Here is a 23,206-nt window from a genome sequence, read left to right as displayed (position 1 = left end):
TTATGTCTCCCTGTAACGCTGTCTTAGGCATCTCACAGTACGGACATTGCAATTTATTGCCCTGGCCACATCTGCAGTCCTCATGCCTCCTTGCAGCATGCCTGAGGCACATTCACACAGATGAGCAGGGACCCTGGCATCTTTTTATTGGTGTTTTTCAGAGTCAGTAGAAAGGCCTCTTTAGTGTCCTACGTTTTCATAACTGTGACCTTAATTGCCTAACGTCTGTAAGCTGTTAGTGTCGTAACGACCGCTCCACAGGTGCATGTTTATTTATTCTTTATTGAACAAGCAGGGAAACAGTGTTTAAACCTTTTACAAAGAAGATCTGTGAAGTTATTTGGATTTTTACGAATTATCTTTGAAAGACAGGGTCCTGAAAAAGGGCTGTTTCTTTTTTTGCTGAGTTTATATATATATATATATATATTAATGTGGCCCTCTACACCTGTAATTATGGTACTCTCTCTCCATTCCTTGTATTTGTACACATGCCGTACAATTCTTGTTACTGTTTGACTGTGCCAATGTGTGATGGCTGCTCTGGAGCGTGATGTTATCAGTCAGTAAACTTAGTTGAACTTGAACCTCATCAATCAATCAGCCAATCAATCAAATGTCAATCAATAATGTCATCTATCTTTGTTTGTGAACTAACAGGTGCGGACCCCTCTGACCCCACGAGACAGCATCCAGCTGCTGAAGAAACACTACAGTCAGCCCCAGCCTGGAGGTGTGGACCGGCTGCACCACCTCAACGTCCCCAGTCAGCCCCAGCCTGGAGGTGTGGACAGCCCCAGCCCCCAGCCTGGAGGTGTGGACCGGCTACACCACCTCAACGTCCCCAGTCAGCCCCAGCCTGGAGGTGTGGACCGGCTGCACCACCTCAACGTCCCCAGTCAGCCCCAGCCTGGAGGTGTGGACCGGCTGCACCACCTCAACGTCCCCAGTCAGCCCCAACCTGGAGGTGTGGACCGGCTACACCACCCCAACGTCCCCAGTCAGCCCCAACCTGGAGGTGTGGACCGGCTGCACCACCTCAACGTCCCCAGTCAGCCCCAACCTGGAGGTGTGGACCGGCTGCACCACCCCAACGTCCCCAGTCAGCCCCAACCTGGAGGTGTGGACCGGCTGCACCACCTCAACGTCCCCAGTCAGCCCCAACCTGGAGGTGTGGACCGGCTGCACCACCCCAACGTCCCCATAGACATCATGACTGCTTCCAGCACCCAGGTAAAGGGTGAGCATGCTCACCTCTATCCTGTGGTGTAGAAACAGTGAGAGTGTGCTTCAAGTCAACAGTCGGTCACATAACAACAATAAAAAGGTACCCGTCTGCACTCAGTTGATGTAGATGCAATTGAAGTAAATGCTTCTTTTCTTTCATCTTTGCACCCTGCAGAGCCTTGCGTCTCCCTCCACCTGCAGTCACTTCCTGGTGGAGACAGATATAGATGACGGGCTGCCTGACAGTATGGAGGGAGTGGTAGAGGGGGCAGAGGGTCCTCCCCAGGAAGGAGTGTCGTTTGTTGGGTTGGCTGAGGGTCTGGAACTGCTGGATCCGGAGGTTCTGAAACCCCCCACCCCGCCTCTTCACCGCTTCCCCTCCTGGGTATGACAGACAGAGAGAGAGAGAGAGAGAGAGAGAGAGAGATGGTGGAGTGCTCTTTGCCGTAGTCTCATATCTGTGTATGTGTGTGTTCCTGTTGTTGTGAGCAGTCAAAGTAATGTTATAAAACACACATACACACACTCATGATTACACAATGATCTATGTGCTCTACAGGAGAGTCGTATCTATGATGTGGCCAAGTCAGGGATGACAGTATCGGAGACGACCACAGGAGCCAGAGGTCCTGGTCCAGGTGAGTTGCCTACCATGCTGATGTTGGAGAGGACTGTCTGGAGGAATCTCAATTGCACTTCCTTGTTTCCTCACGAGGAATCAATCCCTCTGTGTCTGTGGTGGAACATTATGGGGCCTGTCAGTACTCCTTTTGATGTCTTCCTATCTGAGGGGGCTAAGTAACACCTGTGCAGGTGTGATCTGGGAAGCTTTAAGGAGCTCTTTAAAGAGATGTGTTAGAGCAGAACCCTGCTTTTTAATCTGCTGTGATGAAAGGATAGGACCTACACACAGTAAGACAGACTATAATTATAAATCTCTCTGCATCCGAAACATCTCGTGTTTTCTGTAGGAAAACCACAGTACCCTGCCGCAGGACCATTCACTCACCTGATTTACAAGAACATCACTGTACCCGTGTATACCACACTGAAAGGGGTAAGTACCGTACTCTACAGCAGCTCTAACTGTGTCCAACTGACAATAACATATCCACTCCCTATGGACTGTGGTATGTGCTGAGGAATATCTAAACGTGCCTTCTGTCTGTCTGCAGAAAGCCACTCAGATCAGCAGTGTGCCCCTGCATGATGATGACTCTGGTTCGGAGGATGACAGTGGCTCTCTGGCCAGCCTCAGGACCTCCACCCTGGGCCCAGAAAGGAAGGGCAGCACCCCCGGGAGCCCCCGTGCCGTCAAGAGGGGTGAGAGGGTTTACTTTACTTTAATTCATTTTTTTTGCTCACTTTAAAAAGTGCAATATGACATATAACACAAGGTACGCGCAAATAAGACTGTGAATCACCTGAATGACCTGTTCCTGTTTGGGCTTCTGACCTTTGATCCCTCCAGGTGTGTCCATGTCATCCATTAGCTCTGAAAGTGACTACGCCATCCCTCCTGACGCCTACTCCCTGGAATCTGACTACTCTGAGCCAGAACACAAAGTCCAGAGAACATCTTCATACTCCTGCGAGAGCCTGCGAGAGCCTGTGAGTGACTATTTACAGTACGATATGGTGCAGTACAGTACCATGCACTAGCCACAATAGAATATAAGATACAATGATCCCTTCTATGTCACTGTAGATTCACTAGGACTATTCAGCTGTACTGAGCAGCTGTAAAGGACAACGTGAAAATAAACTATCCAAGCCCGCAAAGTATGGTTGAGGTTGGCACGACAGTGAAAATGGTAAGTGAGTCATGTGCTGTGTGTGTCCCCATGTACAGGAGATGCTGGAGAAGTCAGGCTACCTGCTGAAGATGGGCAGTCAGGTTAAAGCCTGGAAGAGACGCTGGTTCATCCTGAGGAACGGAGAGATCTTCTACTACAAGTCTCCGGTGAGTCTCCACGAGTCGTCACTGTCTTTTTGATCACTGTCTTCTCTGACAGAATTATTACAGTGGCAGGAAATTACCACCCTGGGCTTTATACCTGTTCAGAAAACACACACCAGATGGCAGTATGCACCCTTTCAGTTTGTTTACCAACTCATAGAAGTAGTAGAAGAAGAAAATGGACTACTTCAAAATGGAGATGGGCTCAATGGCGCTGCCCGTGCTCTCACAGATGCCAATCATGGGACCGATACAGTAATGCAATGTCTATCTAAGTCTATGGATGAATCAGTACAACTGGGGTTGGTTGGAAAACGCACAGGAGGGTATTTCTCCAGGAACACGGTTGGAGAGCCATGGTTTATTCTGTAATGCCAACTCCTTCCTATGGTCTTTGTCCTGGTCTTTCAGAGCGATGTAATACGGAAGCCTCAGGGTCAGATGGAGCTGAACTCTTCCTGTCGTATCGCCCGTGGAGAAGGAGCACAGACCTTCCAGGTGAGTGACAGTGATGACCAGTGGAGGCTGCTGAGGGGAGGACGGCTCATAATAGTGGCTGGAATGGAGTCAATGGAGTCAAACACATCAAACATGTGGTTTCTATGTGCTTGATAACGACTCCATTCCGGCCATTATTATGAGCCGTCCTCCCCTCAGTAGCCTCCACTGGGGAAGAGGGGTTTAATCTACTGTTACTGCTAGTTCAGCCACTTTCACCCCAGAAGTAAATTGAGTTAGGTAGTTTGTTAGCGCACGCAACATTTGGTTGTGGGTTCTGGGATTACCAGTACACACACACGCACACACACATCCTGCCCTCCCATCCCTAGCACCAAACTGGGTAAAAAAGAGAGATCATCAGGTATGGAATGTTGTCTTCTGCAGCTGATACTCATCTCTACTAACCTGGGGATGCTATCGCTGCCCACTCAGAGTGTGTGTGTGTGTTCTTGCGTACGTGCATGTGTCTGTCCCTACCTGCCTGTCTTTACAGGCATGTATTCACCCTGCATTTCTCTTCTCCTGTTCTAATCTTCTCCTGTTCTAATATTCTCCTGTTCTAATATTCTCCTGCTCTAATCTTCTCCTGTTCTAATCTTCTCCTGTTCTAATCTTCTCCTGTTCTAATCTTCTCCTGTTCTAATCTTCTCCTGCTCTAATCTTCTCCTGTTCTAATCTTCTCCTGTTCTAATCTTCTCCTGCTCTAATCTTCTCCTGCTCTAATCTTCTCCTGTTCTAATATTCTCCTGCTCTAATCTTCTCCTGCTCTAATCTTCTCCCGTTCGAATCTTCTCCTGTTCTAATATTCTCCTGCTCTAATCTTCTCCTGTTCTAATCTTCTCCTGTTCTAATCTTCTCCTGCTCTAATCTTCTCCTGTTCTAATATTCTCCTGCTCTAATCTTCTCCTGCTCTAATCTTCTCCTGTTCTAATCTTCTCCTGCTCTAATCTTCTCCTGTTCTAATATTCTCCTGTTCTAATATTCTCCTGCTCTAATATTCTCCTGCTCTAATCTTCTCCTGCTCTAATCTTCTCCTGTTCTAATCTTCTCCTGCTCTAATCTTCTCCTGCTCTAATCTTCTCCTGTTCTAATCTTCTCCTGCTCTAATCTTCTCCTGCTCTAATCTTCTCCTGTTCTAATCTTCTCCTGTTCTAATCTTCTCCTGTTCTAATCTTCTCCTGCTCTAATCTTCTCCTGCTCGAATCAGTTGATAACAGAGAAGAAGACATTCTTCCTGACGGCTGACTCTCCCAACATCTTGGAGGAGTGGATCAGAGTTCTACAGAACATCTTCAAAGTCCAAGCCAGCAGCCCCATCGCCATGGAGACCACCACCGCCAAACCCACCGTGAGGGGCTGGCTCACTAAGGTCAGGGGTCACTGGACTGGGCCTAAGAGATGAGGGTTATGGAGATGAGAAACAGACAACATGTTTAGGGTGATTGGCCTTAGCAAGAGGAGGTACAGAAGTGCTTATCTTGATCACATAATGATTGAGATGGGACAAGGAAATCCCAGCCGGCCAAACCCTCCCCTAACCTGGACGAAGCTCGGCCAATTGTGAGCCGTCTCATGGATCTCCCAGCTGTGACACAGCCTGGGATCGAACCCGGGTCTGTAGTGGCGCCTCAAGTACAGCAATGCAGTGCCTTAGACCGCTGCGCCAGGCCCCCAAAACACAGTTCCAAAGGCATTGCCTATTTCGTGGAAGCTTTTAACTTGCCTTTTTGATAGAAGGACAACTCTTATTACAAAGGCAATACAAAAATACAGCTATTCTTACCCAATATCTATTACATCAACAATATGTTTCTTATTAGGACACCGTAAAGTTTAAACTACCCATTCTTCCCACTGTAAGAAAAAGAGACTGTCACAGATTGGTGGAAGGCTTTCACTTCAGGCAGATTCCTGGACAGCTAATTCACGATGTGACACGGCTAGAGTTAGGACCCCTTACTGATCAGGGGATGATGATGTTTGAGTGATACCCCCCTTCTCTACAGAGGTGTGTCTGTCAGTATGGTTGAGACTGGGGCTAGGAGACCCCTAGATCACAGAGGTGTGTCTGTCAGTATGGTTGAGACTGGGGCTAGGAGACCCCTAGATCACAGAGGTGTGTCTGTCAGTATGGTTGAGACTGGGGCTAGGAGACCTTTAGATCACAGAGGTTTGTCTGTCAGTATGGTTGAGACTGGGGCTAGGAGACCTTTAGATCACAGAGGTGTGTCTGTCAGTATGGTTGAGACTGGGGCTAGGAGACCTTTAGATCACAGAGGTGTGTCTGTCAGTATGGTTGAGACTGGGGCTAGGAGACCCCTTGATCACAGAGGTTTGTCTGTCAGTATGGTTGAGACTGGGGCTAGGAGACCCCTTGATCACAGAGGTGTGTCTGTCAGTATGGTTGAGACTGGGGCTAGGAGACCCCTTGATCACAGAGGTGTGTCTGTCAGTATGGTTGAGACTGGGGCTAGGAGACCCCTAGATCACAGAGGTGTGTCTGTCAGTATGGTTGAGACTGGGGCTAGGAGACCTTTAGATCACAGAGGTGTGTCTGTCAGTATGGTTGAGACTGGGGCTAGGAGACCCCTAGATCACAGAGGTGTGTCTGTCAGTATGGTTGAGACTGGGGCTAGGAGACCCCTTGATCACAGAGGTGTGTCTGTCAGTATGGTTGAGACTGGGGCTAGGAGACCCCTAGATCACAGAGGTGTGTCTGTCAGTATGGTTGAGACTGGGGCTAGGAGACCTTTAGATCACAGAGGTGTGTCTGTCAGTATGGTTGAGACTGGGGCTAGGAGACCCCTAGATCACAGAGGTGTGTGATGACTGACTGACAGATCAACTATCTGTGACGTTATGCACCTCAGAACTCTGGAGTGATGGAGTTGGTTCACTACCTCTCTCTCTGCATATTTGACCTTCGACCCCGATGAAGAGATGTACAGCTAGGATTATGAGTCATGAGATGAAGCCAGTAGTCCACACACATCCACTCTCTACTGCAGCCTGCTGTTCAAACTAGAAATATTATATACAGTCTGAGTGGTATTGAATCTATAAACCTCACACATTCTCCTCTGTCTCTCTCTATCTCTCTCACGCACTCTCTCTCACTCTCTCTCTCTCTCTCTCTCTTCTCTGTCTCTCGCTCTCCCCCTCTCTCTTCTCTTTCTCTCACACTCGGTCTCTCTCTCTTCTCTTTCTCTCACACTCTGTCTCTCTCCTCCAGGTGAAGCATGGCCACTCTAAGCTGGTATGGTGCTCTCTGGTCAACAAGGTCTTCTATTATTACAGGAACCAGGACGACAAGGTTTAAATTCCTCCTAAATTTACCCTCATTATGTCAGTGTCATTACTGTTGACAGTCTATATCTGTAGTATAACTGAATATCATTATATTATATACACACACTCTAACTGTGTGTGTGTGTATACTGTATGCGTTTGTCACCTCTCAGCTCCCCCTAGGCCAGCTGCGGATGCGTGAGGCGGTGGTGGAGGAGGTGGACAGGTCATGTGACTCTGACGAGGACTACGAGTCCAGTGGGCGTGGCTTCTTGTCATCTCACTGTACCCTAGTGGTCCACCCCAGAGAGCAGAGCCCCACCTACCTGCTCATAGGGACCAAGCAAGAGAAGGTACAGCACCTGTAAACTACACTACCCATATACCCCCTCACTGCAAGACAAGGTACAGCACCCCTAAACTACACTACCCATATACCCCCTCACTGCAAGGGAAGGTACAGCACTCTAAAACTACACTACCCATACACCCCTTCACCGTTACAATCCACAGACTTACCTGTTTCCATTATCTCCTCCATCCTTTCTGTACAGGACACCTGGCTGTACCACCTGACAGTCGCGGCAGGCAGCAGTGCCAGCTTCAAGGTGGGCACAGAGTACGAGCAGCTGGTCGGGAACCTCCTAGACGTAGAGGGAGATCCAGGTAAGTCATCTAATCATTCAAATCAGTCTGTCTGTCAACACCACAGACAAGTACACTACTTGAGAAGGTTCATGTCTAGCAATGCCTTGAAGATAGACTAGTGGTTAACAGACTGGTCTAGCACGTGCTATACTGTATCACATAAGGTTTCAGATTCAGTCAGTAGCTCTTTCATGTTACATTAACCAGGACAGACTACTGAAATCTCTTGATCCGGTCTGCAATCTGCAGTTAGTGTTAATGACTGGGCTCAAGTAAGTCTGTTTCTGGTCAATCTGTGTGTGTGTGTCTGTGTGTCTGTCTGTCTGTCTTCTCTCAGACTCTGCGTTGTGGAGGAGTGAGTCTCTATGTTTCTGTAAAGACGGCCTGCGCTCCCCTCTCACCACTCTACCCTCTGAAGCTCTGCAGACTGAAGCCCTCAAACTCTTCAAGGTCGGTCCCTTCATTACTTACTCTTCCTTTGTGTTTCTTCAGATCCCTGTGTCTTTCTCTTCTCCTGTCTGCTGATCTGACGGAGACCCCCAGCCTGTCTGTCTGTTAGGGACTTCCCCTTCTCTGTCCATCACCCCCCTCTTCTCCTGTCTGCTGATCTGACGGAGACCCCCAGCCTGTCTGTCTGTTAGGGGCTTCCCCTTCTCTGTCCATCACCCCCTCTTCTCCTGTCTGCTGATCTGACGGAGACCCCCAGCCTGTCTGTCTGTTAGGGGCTTCCCCCCCTTCTCTGTCCATCACCCCCTCTTCCTGTCTGCTGATCTGACGGAGACCCCCAGCCTGTCTGTCTGTTAGGGGCTTCCCCTTCTCTGTCCATCACCCCCTCTTCTCCTGTCTGCTGATCTGACGGAGACCCCCAGCCTGTCTGTCTGTTAGGGACTTCCCCTTCTCTGTCCATCACCCCCTCTTCTCCTGTCTGCTGATCTGACGGAGACCCCCAGCCTGTCTGTCTGTTAGGGGCTTCCCCTTCTCTGTCCATCACCCCCTCTTCTCTCCTGTCTGCTGATCTGACGGAGACCCCCAGCCTGTCTGTCTGTTAGGGGCTTCCCCTTCTCTGTCCATCACCCCCTCTTCTCCTGTCTGCTGATCTGACGGAGACCCCAGCCTGTCTGTCTGTTAGGGACTTCCCCTTCTCTGTCCATCACCCCCTCTTCTCCTGTCTGCTGATCTGACGGAGACCCCCAGCCTGTCTGTCTGTTAGGGGCTTCCCCTTCTCTGTCCATCACCCCCTCTTCTCCTGTCTGCTGATCTGACGGAGACCCCCAGCCTGTCTGTCTGTTAGGGGCTTCCCCTTCTCTGTCCATCACCCCCTCTCTTCTCCTGTCTGCTGATCTGACGGAGACCCCCAGCCTGTCTGTCTGTTAGGGACTTCCCCTTCTCTGTCCATCACCCCCTCTTCTCCTGTCTGCTGATCTGACGGAGACCCCCAGCCTGTCTGTCTGTTAGGGGCTTCCCCTTCTCTGTCCATCACCCCCTCTTCTCCTGTCTGCTGATCTGACGGAGACCCCCAGCCTGTCTGTCTGTTAGGGACTTCCCCTTCTCTGTCCATCACCCCCTCTTCTCCTGTCTGCTGATCTGACGGAGACCCCCAGCCTGTCTGTCTGTTAGGGACTTCCCCTTCTCTGTCCATCACCCCCTCTTCTCCTGTCTGCTGATCTGACGGAGACCCCCAGCCTGTCTGTCTGTTAGGGGCTTCCCCTTCTCTGTCCATCACCCCCTCTTCTCCTGTCTGCTGATCTGACGGAGACCCCCAGCCTGTCTGTCTGTTAGGGGCTTCCCCTTCTCTGTCCATCACCCCCTCTTCTCCTGTCTGCTGATCTGACGGAGACCCCCAGCCTGTCTGTCTGTTAGGGCTTCCCCTTCTCTGTCCATCACCCCCCTGTCTCTTCTCCTGTCTGCTGATCTGTCGGAGACCCCCCAGCCTGTCTGTCTGTTAGGGGCTTCCCCTTCTCTGTCCATCACCCCCTCTTCTCCTGTCTGCTGATCTGACGGAGACCCCCAGCCTGTCTGTCTGTTAGGGGCTTCCCCTTCTCTGTCCATCACCCCCTCTTCTCCTGTCTGCTGATCTGACGGAGACCCCCAGCCTGTCTGTCTGTTAGGGACTTCCCCTTCTCTGTCCATCACCCCCCTCTTCTCCTGTCTGCTGATCTGACGGAGACCCCCAGCCTGTCTGTCTGTTAGGGGCTTCCCCTTCTCTGTCCATCACCCCCTCTTCTCCTGTCTGCTGATCTGACGGAGACCCCCAGCCTGTCTGTCTGTTAGGGGCTTCCCCTTCTCTGTCCATCACCCCCTCTTCTCCTGTCTGCTGATCTGACGGAGACCCCCAGCCTGTCTGTCTGTTAGGGACTTCCCCTTCTCTGTCCATCACCCCCTCTTCTCCTGTCTGCTGATCTGACGGAGACCCCCAGCCTGTCTGTCTGTTAGGGGCTTCCCCTTCTCTGTCCATCACCCCCTCTCTTCTCCTGTCTGCTGATCTGACGGAGACCCCAGCCTGTCTGTCTGTTAGGGACTTCCCCTTCTCTGTCCATCACCCCCTCTTCTCCTGTCTGCTGATCTGACGGAGACCCCCAGCCTGTCTGTCTGTTAGGGACTTCCCCTTCTCTGTCCATCACCCCCTCTTCTCCTGTCTGCTGATCTGACGGAGACCCCCAGCCTGTCTGTCTGTTAGGGACTTCCCCTTCTCTGTCCATCACCCCCTCTTCTCCTGTCTGCTGATCTGACAGCCTCTGTCTGTTAGGGGCTTCCCCTTCTCTGTCCATCACCCCCTCTTCTCCTGTCTGCTGATCTGACGGAGACCCCAGCCTGTCTGTCTGTTAGGGACCCCAGCTTCCTGTTAGGGGCCCCCTTCTCTGTCCATCACCCCCTCTTCTCCTGTCTGCTGATCTGACGGAGACCCCCAGCCTGTCTGTCTGTTAGGGGCTTCCCCTTCTCTGTCCATCACCCCCTCTTCTCCTGTCTGCTGATCTGACGGAGACCCCAGCCTGTCTGTCTGTTAGGGACTTCCCCTTCTCTGTCCATCACCCCCCTCTTCTCCTGTCTGCTGATCTGACGGAGACCCCCAGCCTGTCTGTCTGTTAGGGGCTTCCCCTTCTCTGTCCATCACCCCCTCTTCTCCTGTCTGCTGATCTGACGGAGACCCCAGCCTGTCTGTCTGTTAGGGACTTCCCCTTCTCTGTCCATCACCCCCTCTTCTCCTGTCTGCTGATCTGACGGAGACCCCCAGCCTGTCTGTCTGTTAGGGACTTCCCCTTCTCTGTCCATCACCCCCTCTTCTCCTGTCTGCTGATCTGACGGAGACCCCCAGCCTGTCTGTCTGTTAGGGGCTTCCCCTTCTCTGTCCATCACCCCCTCTTCTCCTGTCTGCTGATCTGACGGAGACCCCAGCCTGTCTGTCTGTTAGGGGCTTCCCCTTCTCTGTCCATCACCCCCTCTTCTCCTGTCTGCTGATCTGACGGAGACCCCCAGCCTGTCTGTCTGTTAGGGACTTCCCATCACCCCCTCTCTCTGTCCATCACCCCCTCTTCTCCTGTCTGCTGATCTGACGGAGACCCCCAGCCTGTCTGTCTGTTAGGGACTTCCCCTTCTCTGTCCATCACCCCCTCTTCTCCTGTCTGCTGATCTGACGGAGACCCCCAGCCTGTCTGTCTGTTAGGGACTTCCCCTTCTCTGTCCATCACCCCCTCTTCTCCTGTCTGCTGATCTGACGGAGACCCCCAGCCTGTCTGTCTGTTAGGGACTTCCCCTTCTCTGTCCATCACCCCCCTCTCCTCTTGGGTGTGCTCCATGCCCCTCCACCCTACCGCCACTCACAGATCAAAGCCTTGGAGGCTCATTAGAAGTGTGGAAGAGAGATAATGTTCCTCTTGTCCTTGTTCTTGTTAGGGGGTCAGAGACAGTCTCTGTGGATGTAATAGTCGGATGAGGGAGTGGGACAGACAGACAGCACAGCGGGATTGGGACAGGGATAATGACTGTGACAGGGATACGGACAGGGAGTGGGACAGGGATAAAGAGTGTGACAGGGATAGGGACAGGCAGTGGGACAGGGATAGGGAATGGGATAGGGATGGGGAGTGAGACAGGGAGGGGACAGGGGGTGGGAAAGGGACAGGGAGTGAGACAGACAGGGATGGGATGGGGAGTGTGACAGGGACAGGGACAGGGAGTGAGACAGACAGAGATGGGATGGGGAGTGTGACAGGGAGAGAGACAGACAGGGATGGGAAGTGTGACAGGGACAGGGAGTGAGACAGACAGGGATGGGGAGTGAGACAGGGACAGGGAGTGAGACAAACAGGGATAGGCGTAGGGAGTGAGACAGACAGGGACAGGGACAGGGAGTGAGACAGACAGGGATAGGGACAGACAGGGACAGGGAGTGAGACAAACAGGGATAGGGACAGGGAGTGAGACAGACAGGGATAGGCGTAGGGAGTGAGACAGACAGGGACAGGGAGTGAGACAAACAGGGATAGGGACAGGGAGTGAGACAGACAGGGATGAGATGGGGAGTGAGACAGGGAGTGAGAAAGACAGGGATGGGACAGGGAGGGAGACAGACAGGGATGGGATAGGGAGGGAGACAGACAGGGATGGGATGGGGAGTGAGACAGACAGGGATGGGATTGGGAGTGAGACAGACAGGGACAGGGATTGAGACAGACAGGGATGGGATTGGGAGTGAGACAGACCTTGACAGCGAGTGAGACAGACAGGGGTGGGATTGGGAGTGAGACAGAGAGTGACAGGGACAAGGAGTGAGACAGACAGGGATGGGATGGGGAGTGAGACAGAGAGCGACAGGGACAAGGAGTGAGACAGACAGGGATGGGATGGGGAGTGAGACAGACAGGGACGGGGACAGGGAGTGAGACGAAGACAGGGATGGGATGGGGAGTGAGACAGAAAGGGACGGGACAGGGAGTGAGACAGACATGGATGGGATGGGGAGTGAGACAGACAGGGACGGGGACAGGGAGTGAGACGGACGGGGACAGGGAGTGAGACAGACATGGATGGGATGGGGAGTGAGACAGACAGGGACGGGGACAGGGAGTGAGACAGACAGGGATGGGGACAGGGAGTGAGACAGACATGGATGGGATGGGGAGTGAGACAGACAGGGACGGGGACAGGGAGTGAGACAGACATGGATGGGATGGGGAGTGAGACAGACAGGGATGGGATGGGGAGTGAGACAGACAGGGACGGGGACAGGGAGTGAGACGAGGACAGGGTTGGAATGGGGAGTGAGACAGACAGGGATGGGATGGGGAGTGAGACAGACAGGGATGGGATGGGGAGTGAGACAGACAGGGAGTGAGACAGACAGGGAGTGAGACAGACAGGGACGGGGACAGGGAGTGACACAAAGACAGGGATGGGATGGGGAGTGAGACAAAGACAGGGATGGGATGGGGAGTGAGACAGACAGGGATGGGGACAGGGAGTGAGACAAAGACAGGGATGGGATGGGGAGTGAGACAGACAGGGATGGGATGGGGAGTGAGACAGACAGGGAGTGAGACAGACAGGGACGGGGACATGGAGTGAGACAGACAGGGACGGGGACAGGGAGTGAGACAGATAGGGATGGGACAGGGAGTGAGACAGACAGGGACGGGGACATGGAGTGAGACAGACGGGGACAGGGACAGGGAGTGAAACAGACAGGGACAGGGAGTGAGACAGACAGGGACGGGGACAGGGAGTGAGACAGACAGGGACGGGGACAGGGAGTGAGACAGACAGGGACGGGGACAGGGAGTGAGACAGACAGGGACGGGGACAGGGAGTGAGACAGACGGGGACGGGGACAGGGAGTGAGACAGACGGGGACGGGGACAGGGAGGGAGTGAGACAGACAGGGATGGGGACAGGGGGGACAGGGACAGGGAGTGAGACAGGGACAGGGAGGAGACAGACAGGGACACAGGGAGTGAGACAGACAGGGACGGGGACAGGGAGTGAGACAGACAGGGACAGGGACAGGGAGTGAGACAGACAGGGACAGGGGACAGGGAGACAGGGGACGGGGACAGGGAGTGAGACAGACGGGGACGGGGACAGGGAGTGAGACAGACAGGGACGGGGACAGGGAGTGAGACAGACAGGGACGGGGACGGGGTGAGACAGACAGGGACAGGACATGAAGTGAGACAGACAGGGATGGGGAAACAGACAGGGACAGGGAGTGAGACAGACAGGGACGGGGACAGGGAGTGAGACAGACAGGGACGGGGACAGGGAGTGAGACAGCAGTGCCTACTTTGTCAAAGGCAGGGGCGCAAAATATCAATCTTGTCCATTCCCAGCGTGCCTCTCCAGGGTTCTGTTAGAGAGGTGCATCTCTGCAGCGCTCCACCAGTGTTCTGTCAAAAAAATGGTCTAACATAAATCATATAGGTATAGGATATGGTAGAAAGAGAATGTGGCGTTTTCTGTAGCCGACAGGCTGGAGATATAATGTAATGACAATGTAATGAGACAGACACTTTTTACATCATGCAGGTTTCTCCAATCACATAGCCTAACCTAAATGGTGCCCAATAAAGAAGCTGACATGTTAAAAAACAACATGTCCTAAAAACAGGACAGGTCAAAGGAAAATGGCCCATATGGAATGGACCATCAGGCTGCTCACAACCGCTGTCCGGGAGTTTCCTGTTTAACAAACGATAGTCATTCCACATAACATTCAAATCTAATTTTATTGGTCACATACACATGGCTTTTCAACCGTTCGCTGCCTGCACCCGCACGCCCGACTAGCATCACCACCCTGGATGGTTCCGACCTAGAATATGTGGACATCTATAAGTACCTAGGTGTCTGGCTAGACTGTAAACTCTCCTTCCAGACTCATATCAAACATCTCCAATCTAAAATCAAATCTAGTCGGCTTTCTATTCCGCAACAAAGCCTCCTTCACTCACGCCGCCAAACTTACCCTAGTAAAACTGACTATCCTACCGATCCTCGACTTCGGCGATGTCATCTACAAAATAGCTTCCAATACTCTACTCAGAAAACTGGATGCAGTTTATCACAGTGCCATCTGTTTTGTTACTAAAGCACCTTATACCACCCACCACTGCGACCTGTATGCTCTAGTCGGCTGGCCCTCGCTACATATTCGTCGCCAGACCCACTGGCTCCAGGTCATCTACAAGTCCATGCTAGGTAAAGCTCCGCCTTATCTTAGTTCACTGGTCACGATGGCAACATCCACCCGTAGCACGCGCTCCAGCAGGTGTATCTCACTGATCATCCCTAAAGCCAACACCTCATTTGGCCGCCTTTCGTTCCAGTTCTCTGCTGCCTGTGACTGGAACGAATTGCAAAAATCGCTGAAGTTGGAGACTTTATCTCCCTCACCAACTTCAAACATCTGCTATCTGAGCAGCTAACCGATCACTGCAGCTGTACATAGTCTATCGGTAAATAGCCCACCCAATTTACCTACCTCATCCCCATACTGTTTATATTTATTTACTTTTCTGCTCTTTTGCACACCAGTATCTCTACCTGTACATGACCATCTGATCATTTATCACTCCAGTGTTAATCTGCTAAATTGTAATTATTCGCCTACCTCCTCATGCCTTTTGCACACAATGTATATAGACTCCCCTTTTTTTTCTTTTTTTCTACTGTGTTATTGACTTGTTTATTGTTTACTCCATGTGTAACTCTGTTGTCTGTTCACACTGCTATGCTTTATCTTGGCCAGGTCGCAGTTGTAAATGAGAACTTGTTCTCAACTAGCCTACCTGGTTAAATAAAGGTGAAATAAAATAAAAAATAAAAGGTAAAACCTTCCCTCTTTCATCCTTCCTTTCTTCAGTCCTGTCAGCTGTTCATCAACGTACTGGTGGAGTCTCCCTCCATTGACTACCACATGTCCCTGGCCCAGAATGCATTGCAGGTGTGTCTGACGCACCCAGAGCTCCAGAACGAGATGTACTGTCAGCTGATTAAACAGACCAACCGCCGCACACCACACAACTCCTCCCTCACTCAGGTACGTTACACACCACACAACTCCTCCCTCACTCAGGTACGTTACACACCACACAACTCCTCCCTCACTCAGGTACGTTACACACCACACAACTCCTCCCTCACTCAGGTACATTACACACCACACAACTCCTCCCTCACTCAGGTACGTTACACACCACACAACTCCTCCCTCACTCAGGTACGTTACACACCAAAACTCCTCCCTCACTCAGGTACATTACACACCACAACTCCTCCCTCACTCAGGTACGTTACACACCACACAACTCCTCCCTCACTCAGGTACGTTACACACCACACAACTCCTCCCTCACTCAGGTACGTTACACACCACACAACTCCTCCCTCACTCAGGTACATTACACACCACAACTCCTCCCTCACTCAGGTACATTACACACCTCAACTCCTCCCTCACTCAGGTACGTTACACACCACACAACTCCTCCCTCACTCAGGTACGTTATACACCACAACTCCTCCCTCACTCAGGTACGTTACACACCTCAACTCCTCCCTCACTCAGGTACGTTACACACCTCTACTCCCCCCTCACTCAGGTACATTACACACATCAACTCCACCCTCACTCAGGTACGTTACACACCTCAACTCCTCCCTCACTCAGGTACGTTACACACCTCAACTCCACCCTCACTCAGGTACGTTAAACACCTCAACTCCTCCCTCACTCAGGTACGTTAAACACCTCAACTCCTCCCTCACTCAGGTACGTTAAACACATCAACTCCTCCCTCACTCAGGTACGTTACACACTTCAACTCCTCCCTCACTCAGGTACGTTAAACACCTCAACTCCTCCCTCACTCAGGTACGTTAAACACCTCAACTCCTCCCTCACTCAGGTACGTTACACACCTCAACTCCTCCCTCACTCATGTCCGTATAAGCCTGGCCCTGAAGCTGAAATTACCCCCTAGTCCCTACCCCCTCCCTACCCCTAGTCCCTACCACCTAGTCCCTACCACCGAGTCCCTACCCCCTAGTCCCTACCTCCTAGTCCCTACCACCGAGTCCCTACCCCGTAGTCGTTACCCCCTAAGCACTTGTGGAGATCTGAGAGGATTCAATAGGTATGAGTAATATGACTACAATAACAGCTGGTCTTTCAGAAGCAAAGAGGGAGGTTCAACGTTATTGTTTATTCCTCCCACTTATCACTTTGTATCTAGGGATGTTGTGTTACCTGTCATAGTTTTTTTTTTTTCTCAGGTATTGTTTACATTGTAGTGATCTGTCTGTCTGTCTGTCCTCTCCTCAGTGCTGGCAGCTGTTGGCTGTGTGTGTGGCTCTCTTTCTGCCTCAGCAACACTTCCTGTGGTACCTCAGACAGTATCTGCAGCGTCATGCAGACCCCAGGTACACACACACCATCCTTACTTTCCTGAGCAGAAAACATCAAACCTTCACAATGATGACCCCCCCCTCTCTCTCTCTCTCTCTCTCACACACACACACTGTCTATGTCTGTCTCTCTCTTTCTCTCATCTCTCTGTCTCCATGTGTTTAGGAGTGAGGTGGGGAAGTATGCTGTGTACTGTCAGAGGTCTGTAGAGCGTACCCTGCAGAATGGAGAGAGAGAGGCAAAACCATCACGTATGGAGGTCCTGTCTATCCTGCTGAGGAACCCTTACCACCACTCACTACCCTTCAGCATCCCTGTCCACTTTATGAACATCACCTACCAGGTAACACAGACACACACCTACCAGGTAACACATGTATGCACACATTCACCTACCAGGTAACACACACATTCACCTACCAGGTAACACACACATTCACCTACCAGGTAACACAGACACACACCTACCAGGTAACACATGTATGCACACATTCACCTACCAGGTAACACACACATTCACCTACCAGGTAACACACATTCACCTACCAGGTAACACAGACACACACCTACCAGGTAACTTGTATGCACACATTCACCTACCAGGTAACACACACATTCACCTACCAGGTAACACATTCACCTACCAGGTAACACAGACATCTAGGTAACATGTATGCACACATTCACCTGTCAGGTAACACACACATTCACCTTTTCCAGGTATTGTTAACACAGACACACACCTACCAGGTAACTGACTGTCACCTACCAGGTAACACAGACACTGGCAGGTAACACAGACACACACCTACCAGGTAACACAGACACACACCTACCAGGTAACACAGACACACACCTACCAGGTAACACAGACACACACCTACCAGGTAACACAGACACACACCTACCAGGTAACCCGCACACATTCACCTACCAGGTAAACAGACACACACCTACCAGGTAACACAGACACATACCTACCAGGTAACACAGACACACACCTACCAGGTAACACAGACACACACCTACCAGGTAACCCACACACATTCACCTACCAGGTAACACAGACACATTCACCTACCAGGTAACACACATGTACGCACACATTCACCTACCAGGTAACACAGACACACACCTACCAGGTAACACAGACACACACCTACCAGGTAACACAGACATTCACCTACCAGGTAACACATGTCGCACACATTCACCTACCAGGTAACACAGACACACACCTGGTAACTCCATGTTCACCTTACCAGGTAACACAGACACACACCTACCAGGTGGGTACGCACACATTCACCTACCAGGTAACACACATGTACGCACACATTCACCTACCAGGTAACACAGACACACACCTACCAGGTAACACACATGTACGCACACATTCACCTACCAGGTAACACACATGTACGCAACATTCACCTACCAGGTAACACAGACACACACCTACCAGGTAACACACATGTACGCACACATTCACCTACCAGGTAACACAGACACACACCTACCAGGTAACCCACACACATACCTACCAGGTAACACAGACACACACCTACCAGGTAACACAGACACACACCTACCAGGTAACACACACACATTCACCTACCAGGTAACCCACACACATTCACCTACCAGGTAACACAGACACATTCACCTACCAGGTAACACATGTACACACACATTCACCTACCAGGTAACACAGACACACACCTACCAGGTAACACACACATTCACCTACCAGGTAACACAGACACACACCTACCAGGTAACACACACATTTACCTACCAGGTAACCCACACACATTCACCTACCAGGTAACCCACACACATGCACCTACCAGGTAACACAGACACACACCTACCAGGTAACCCACACACATTCACCTACCAGGTAACCCACACACATTCACCTACCAGGTAACACAGACACACACCTACCAGGTAACCCACACACATTCACCTACCAGGTAACACAGACACACACCTACCAGGTAACCCACACACAATCACCTACCAGGTAACACAGACACACACCTACCAGGTAACCCACACACATTCACCTACCAGGTAACCCACACACATTCACCTACCAGGTAACACAGACACACACCTACCAGGTAACCCACACACATTCACCTACCAGGTAACCCACACACATTCACCTACCAGGTAACACAGACACACACCTACCAGGTAACCCACACACATTCACCTACCAGGTAACACAGACACACACCTACCAGGTAACCCACACACATTCACCTACCAGGTAACACAGACACACACCTACCAGGTAACCCACACACATTCACCTACCAGGTAACCCACACACATTCACCTACCAGGTAACACAGACACACACCTACCAGGTAACCCACACACATTCACCTACCAGGTAACACAGACACACACCTACCAGGTAACCCACACACATTCACCTACCAGGTAAACCACACACATTCACCTACCAGGTAACACAGACACACACCTACCTGGTAACCCACACACATTCACCTACCAGGTAACACAGACACACACCTACCAGGTAACACAGACACACCTACCAGGTAACACAGACACACACTCACCTAGCAGGTAATACAGACACACTAACCTACCAGGTAACACAGACACACACCTACCAGGTAACCCACACACACTCACCTACCAGGTAACACAGACATACACCTACCAGATAACACAGATACATTCACCTATGAAGTAACACAGACACACTAACCTACCAGGTAACACAGACACACCTACCAGGCAACACAGACACACCTACCAGGTAACCCACACACAATCACCTACCAGGTTAACACAGACACTCACCTACCAGGTAACACAGACACACTAACCTACCAAGTAACACAGACACACCTACCAGGCAACACAGACACACCTACCAGGTAACACAGACACACTCACCTACCAGGTAACACAGACACACTAACCTACCAGGTAACCCACACACACTAACCTACCAATTAACACAGACACACACCTACCAGGTAACACAGACACATTTCAGTAATCATTTTTCAGTGAGCCCTCCTGTCCAGTCCTGTCTCCTACGTGGTGGGGTTCAATAGTTCCTCCACCCACACACCCACACAATCACGCATACACACAAACACACACACACATACCCACACAATCACACATCCGCATGCACACAAACACACACACACATACCCACACAATCACACAAACACACACACACATACCCACACAATCACACATCCGCATGCACACAAACACACACACACACACATACCCACACAATCACACATCCGCATGCACACAAACACACACACAACCACAGAGTCACACACAGTCACACACACTTGTCATTCATGCCATGTCTCAGTGACCCCCATCCCGTCCTACCTGTCCTTTAGGTGGTAGGCTTCGATGGCTCCACCACAGTAGACGAGTTCCTGAGCACCCTGACCCAGAGGGTGGGCATGAGGAAACCACACCTGTCAGGCTTCGCTCTCTTCACTGACGACCCCTCAGGGAGAGACCTGGAGCACTGCCTGCAGCCCAGCGTCAAAGTACGTGTGGACCAACACTCGCTCATGACTGTAGCTGGCCATGGATTGCAGCACACACAACCTCACGTGTTAGTGCCTGTGACTAAGTATAAGACAGTAAACCGAGGGGTAGAGTGGAATCAGAACATGGATTAGGGAATAATGTACGAGGGACCAGGGTCTGCCTGTTAACTGACTGACCTCTCACCCCTGCCAACAGATCTGTGATGTCATCTCCAAGTGGGAACAGGCCCTGAAAGAACTGCATCCTGGGAAATACGAGGGCACACGCATCGTCCGTCTGATGTACAAGAGCAGGTAGGATTGACCTTGTTTTAGTTGACTCCATCCATAGAGATGAAGACCAGCTGCTGACATCATGCGTTGACCAGTGTGACGTCTGTTGTGTAGGTTGTGTTTCCGGGCCCAGGCTAAAGGAGAGACAGAGCGTGAGCGCCTCCTGCTGACCTACCAGGTGAATGACGAGGTCCACCAGGGACACTTCCCTGTCAACAAGGAGCTGGCTCTGGAGGTGGCTGCTCTCATGGCACAGGTGGGCAGTGGTTTTGGAGAGGAGAGGGGCATTGTAGGTACTGTAGTACATGGTGCTGGAGGGATGGAGGGGACTGATGTGGACAGTATGAGGGGTACAGGTGTGTGTGTCTTGGGTTATGCTGTGTGAACAGCAGATGATATACCTGCACGTTAAGGTTTGTTTGTGACCACAATGGTCTTTCACCTTATTGTGTAATTTTCTATTATTTTGTTTTTGCACACATGTGTTTTTAAAATTGTCAGACAAAAATGACTACAAATAGAAAAATGTATAATAAAACAAATAGTTAAAATGACCCTCCCTCCCCAGGTGGAGCATGGGGATCTGGACCGTCCAGCCCCCTCCTCTGCTAGCTGCAGCTCTCCTCAGCCCAAAACCCAACAAATCCTCCTACAGGCCCTGGGACGCTTCTACCCCAAGCACTACAAACAAGACTGCAGCATGGACCAGCTCAGGTAATAATGGAAACACACCCACACCCACCCACACACACACATTCCCCCACCCACCCACCCACGCACACACACACACACCCAACCACCCATGCACACATACACACATACACCCACACCCACATACACACACACACCCACCCACACACACACACATACACCCAAACCCCTACACACACACACATACACACACATACACCCACACCCACATACACACACACACCCACATACACCCAAACCCCCACACACATACACACACCCACCCACCCACACCCACATACACACACACACACACACACACACACACACCCCACCCACACACACACCCAAACCCCCCACACACACACATACACACACCCACCCACACACACCCACCCACCCACACACACACCCAAACCCCCCACACACACACATACACACACCCACCCACACACACACATACACCCACATACACACACACACACACATACACCCAAACCCCCACACACACCCACATACACACACCCACCCACACACACACACACATACACCCAAACCCCCCCACACACACACTCCCACCCACACACACACACTTGACAAAAAGGGAGCTAAATTTGCTCTCCTGTTATTTATTCAATAATGAGTTATAAACTACTTACAAATTAATAATTGATCCTCTATCTCCCCTCAGAGATCTATCGGAGCGTCTGGCCACTAAGTGGTCAGTCCTGCGCGGCTGCAGTGCCTCAGAGTGTGTCAGAATCTACCTGACCGTTGCTAGGAAGTGGCCGTTGTTCGGTGCCAAGCTCTTCCATGCTAAGGTTAGTGGGAATGGAACAAGACTGAAAAAACATTCCAGCTTTCCTGATTCTGTATTCTATCAGAAGTGTCCAGTATAGAGTGTATGTGGTGCTGTATGTTTACAGCTTTAGCTGAATCTGAGTTCGGTGTCTCCAGCGACTTGGAAGATATCTCTATAATCAAATAGATGTTGTGGTCCTCTTTCCCTTTGAAAGGCCTGCTATTTCAGTATTTACTCAGAGCAGAGCCCCATTCCAATAGAAACCTATGTTAATGCAGATATACCTGTATCTAGTATTATCTGTGTGTCTACAAAAGTCCATACCTCTACCCTGTCTCTGTCTGCAGCCTTTACCCCTGTCGTCTGTAGAGCAGTCCCAGGTCTGGCTAGCTGTCAATGAGGATGGACTGTGTGTGCTTGACTATACCATGGTAAGTGTCTGTTTGGGTAGCTGTTTGTACGTCTGCTTCCTTAGCGCATTTACCATAGTTCAAGTGATGATGCAAAGTTTCATAGCATGCTGGCCTAAAATCCAACTAATATGTGGTATTACTGGTACTAAATGTGTCCAGAAGAGGGCGTATTTCAGTGATTCAGTAGTGATCAAGGGGCTGCCATCAGAAGTGAGCTCTAGATATCTGAATAGAATATTTCAATATCATTACTAATTCTGAAAACAAAATCAAAGCCAAGGCAGCAACCTCTCAGAATCCAACCAGACTTTTATCGTTTTGTTATTCTTTTTCTTTTTTCAGGTTAGAAAAGTATTTGACTTCAGAGCACTCAGACTTAAGGTTTGGGATTTATTTTTACAAGTCTTTGCCGGTGTGGCTGTGGCCAGG

General features: G+C 50.9%; 1 protein-coding gene across 3 annotated transcripts in view; it reads left to right on the top strand.

Annotated features, from left to right (window-relative positions):
• Positions 1 to 23,206, top strand: part of LOC112238489 (pleckstrin homology domain-containing family H member 1) — a 68,246-nt gene that overhangs the window by 33,884 nt on the left and 11,156 nt on the right. The window contains exons 8-30 of one of the 3 annotated variants that reach the window (XM_042325261.1): positions 661 to 784; positions 866 to 1,233; positions 1,403 to 1,612; positions 1,787 to 1,865; positions 2,199 to 2,284; positions 2,403 to 2,550; positions 2,699 to 2,838; positions 3,080 to 3,190; positions 3,599 to 3,685; positions 4,896 to 5,057; positions 6,921 to 7,001; positions 7,150 to 7,329; positions 7,531 to 7,642; positions 7,962 to 8,074; positions 15,480 to 15,656; positions 16,941 to 17,038; positions 17,190 to 17,367; positions 20,441 to 20,596; positions 20,796 to 20,893; positions 20,987 to 21,128; positions 21,441 to 21,586; positions 22,254 to 22,383; positions 22,712 to 22,795. In XM_042325261.1, coding sequence (XP_042181195.1) covers positions 661 to 784; positions 866 to 1,233; positions 1,403 to 1,612; positions 1,787 to 1,865; positions 2,199 to 2,284; positions 2,403 to 2,550; positions 2,699 to 2,838; positions 3,080 to 3,190; positions 3,599 to 3,685; positions 4,896 to 5,057; positions 6,921 to 7,001; positions 7,150 to 7,329; positions 7,531 to 7,642; positions 7,962 to 8,074; positions 15,480 to 15,656; positions 16,941 to 17,038; positions 17,190 to 17,367; positions 20,441 to 20,596; positions 20,796 to 20,893; positions 20,987 to 21,128; positions 21,441 to 21,586; positions 22,254 to 22,383; positions 22,712 to 22,795 — 3,210 coding nt within the window. Of the gene's footprint in view, positions 1 to 660; positions 785 to 814; positions 1,234 to 1,402; positions 1,613 to 1,786; positions 1,866 to 2,198; positions 2,285 to 2,402; positions 2,551 to 2,698; positions 2,839 to 3,079; positions 3,191 to 3,598; positions 3,686 to 4,895; positions 5,058 to 6,920; positions 7,002 to 7,149; positions 7,330 to 7,530; positions 7,643 to 7,961; positions 8,075 to 15,479; positions 15,657 to 16,940; positions 17,039 to 17,189; positions 17,368 to 20,440; positions 20,597 to 20,795; positions 20,894 to 20,986; positions 21,129 to 21,440; positions 21,587 to 22,253; positions 22,384 to 22,711; positions 22,796 to 23,206 lie in introns of all 3 variants that reach the window. The other 2 variants (XM_042325259.1, XM_042325262.1) reach the window with 2 other exon arrangements.

This window comes from Oncorhynchus tshawytscha, linkage group LG08 (assembly GCF_018296145.1).
Source record: "Oncorhynchus tshawytscha isolate Ot180627B linkage group LG08, Otsh_v2.0, whole genome shotgun sequence".
NCBI classification, from domain to species: domain Eukaryota; kingdom Metazoa; phylum Chordata; class Actinopteri; order Salmoniformes; family Salmonidae; genus Oncorhynchus; species Oncorhynchus tshawytscha.
This window is presented reverse-complemented; position numbering and strand designations above follow the sequence as displayed.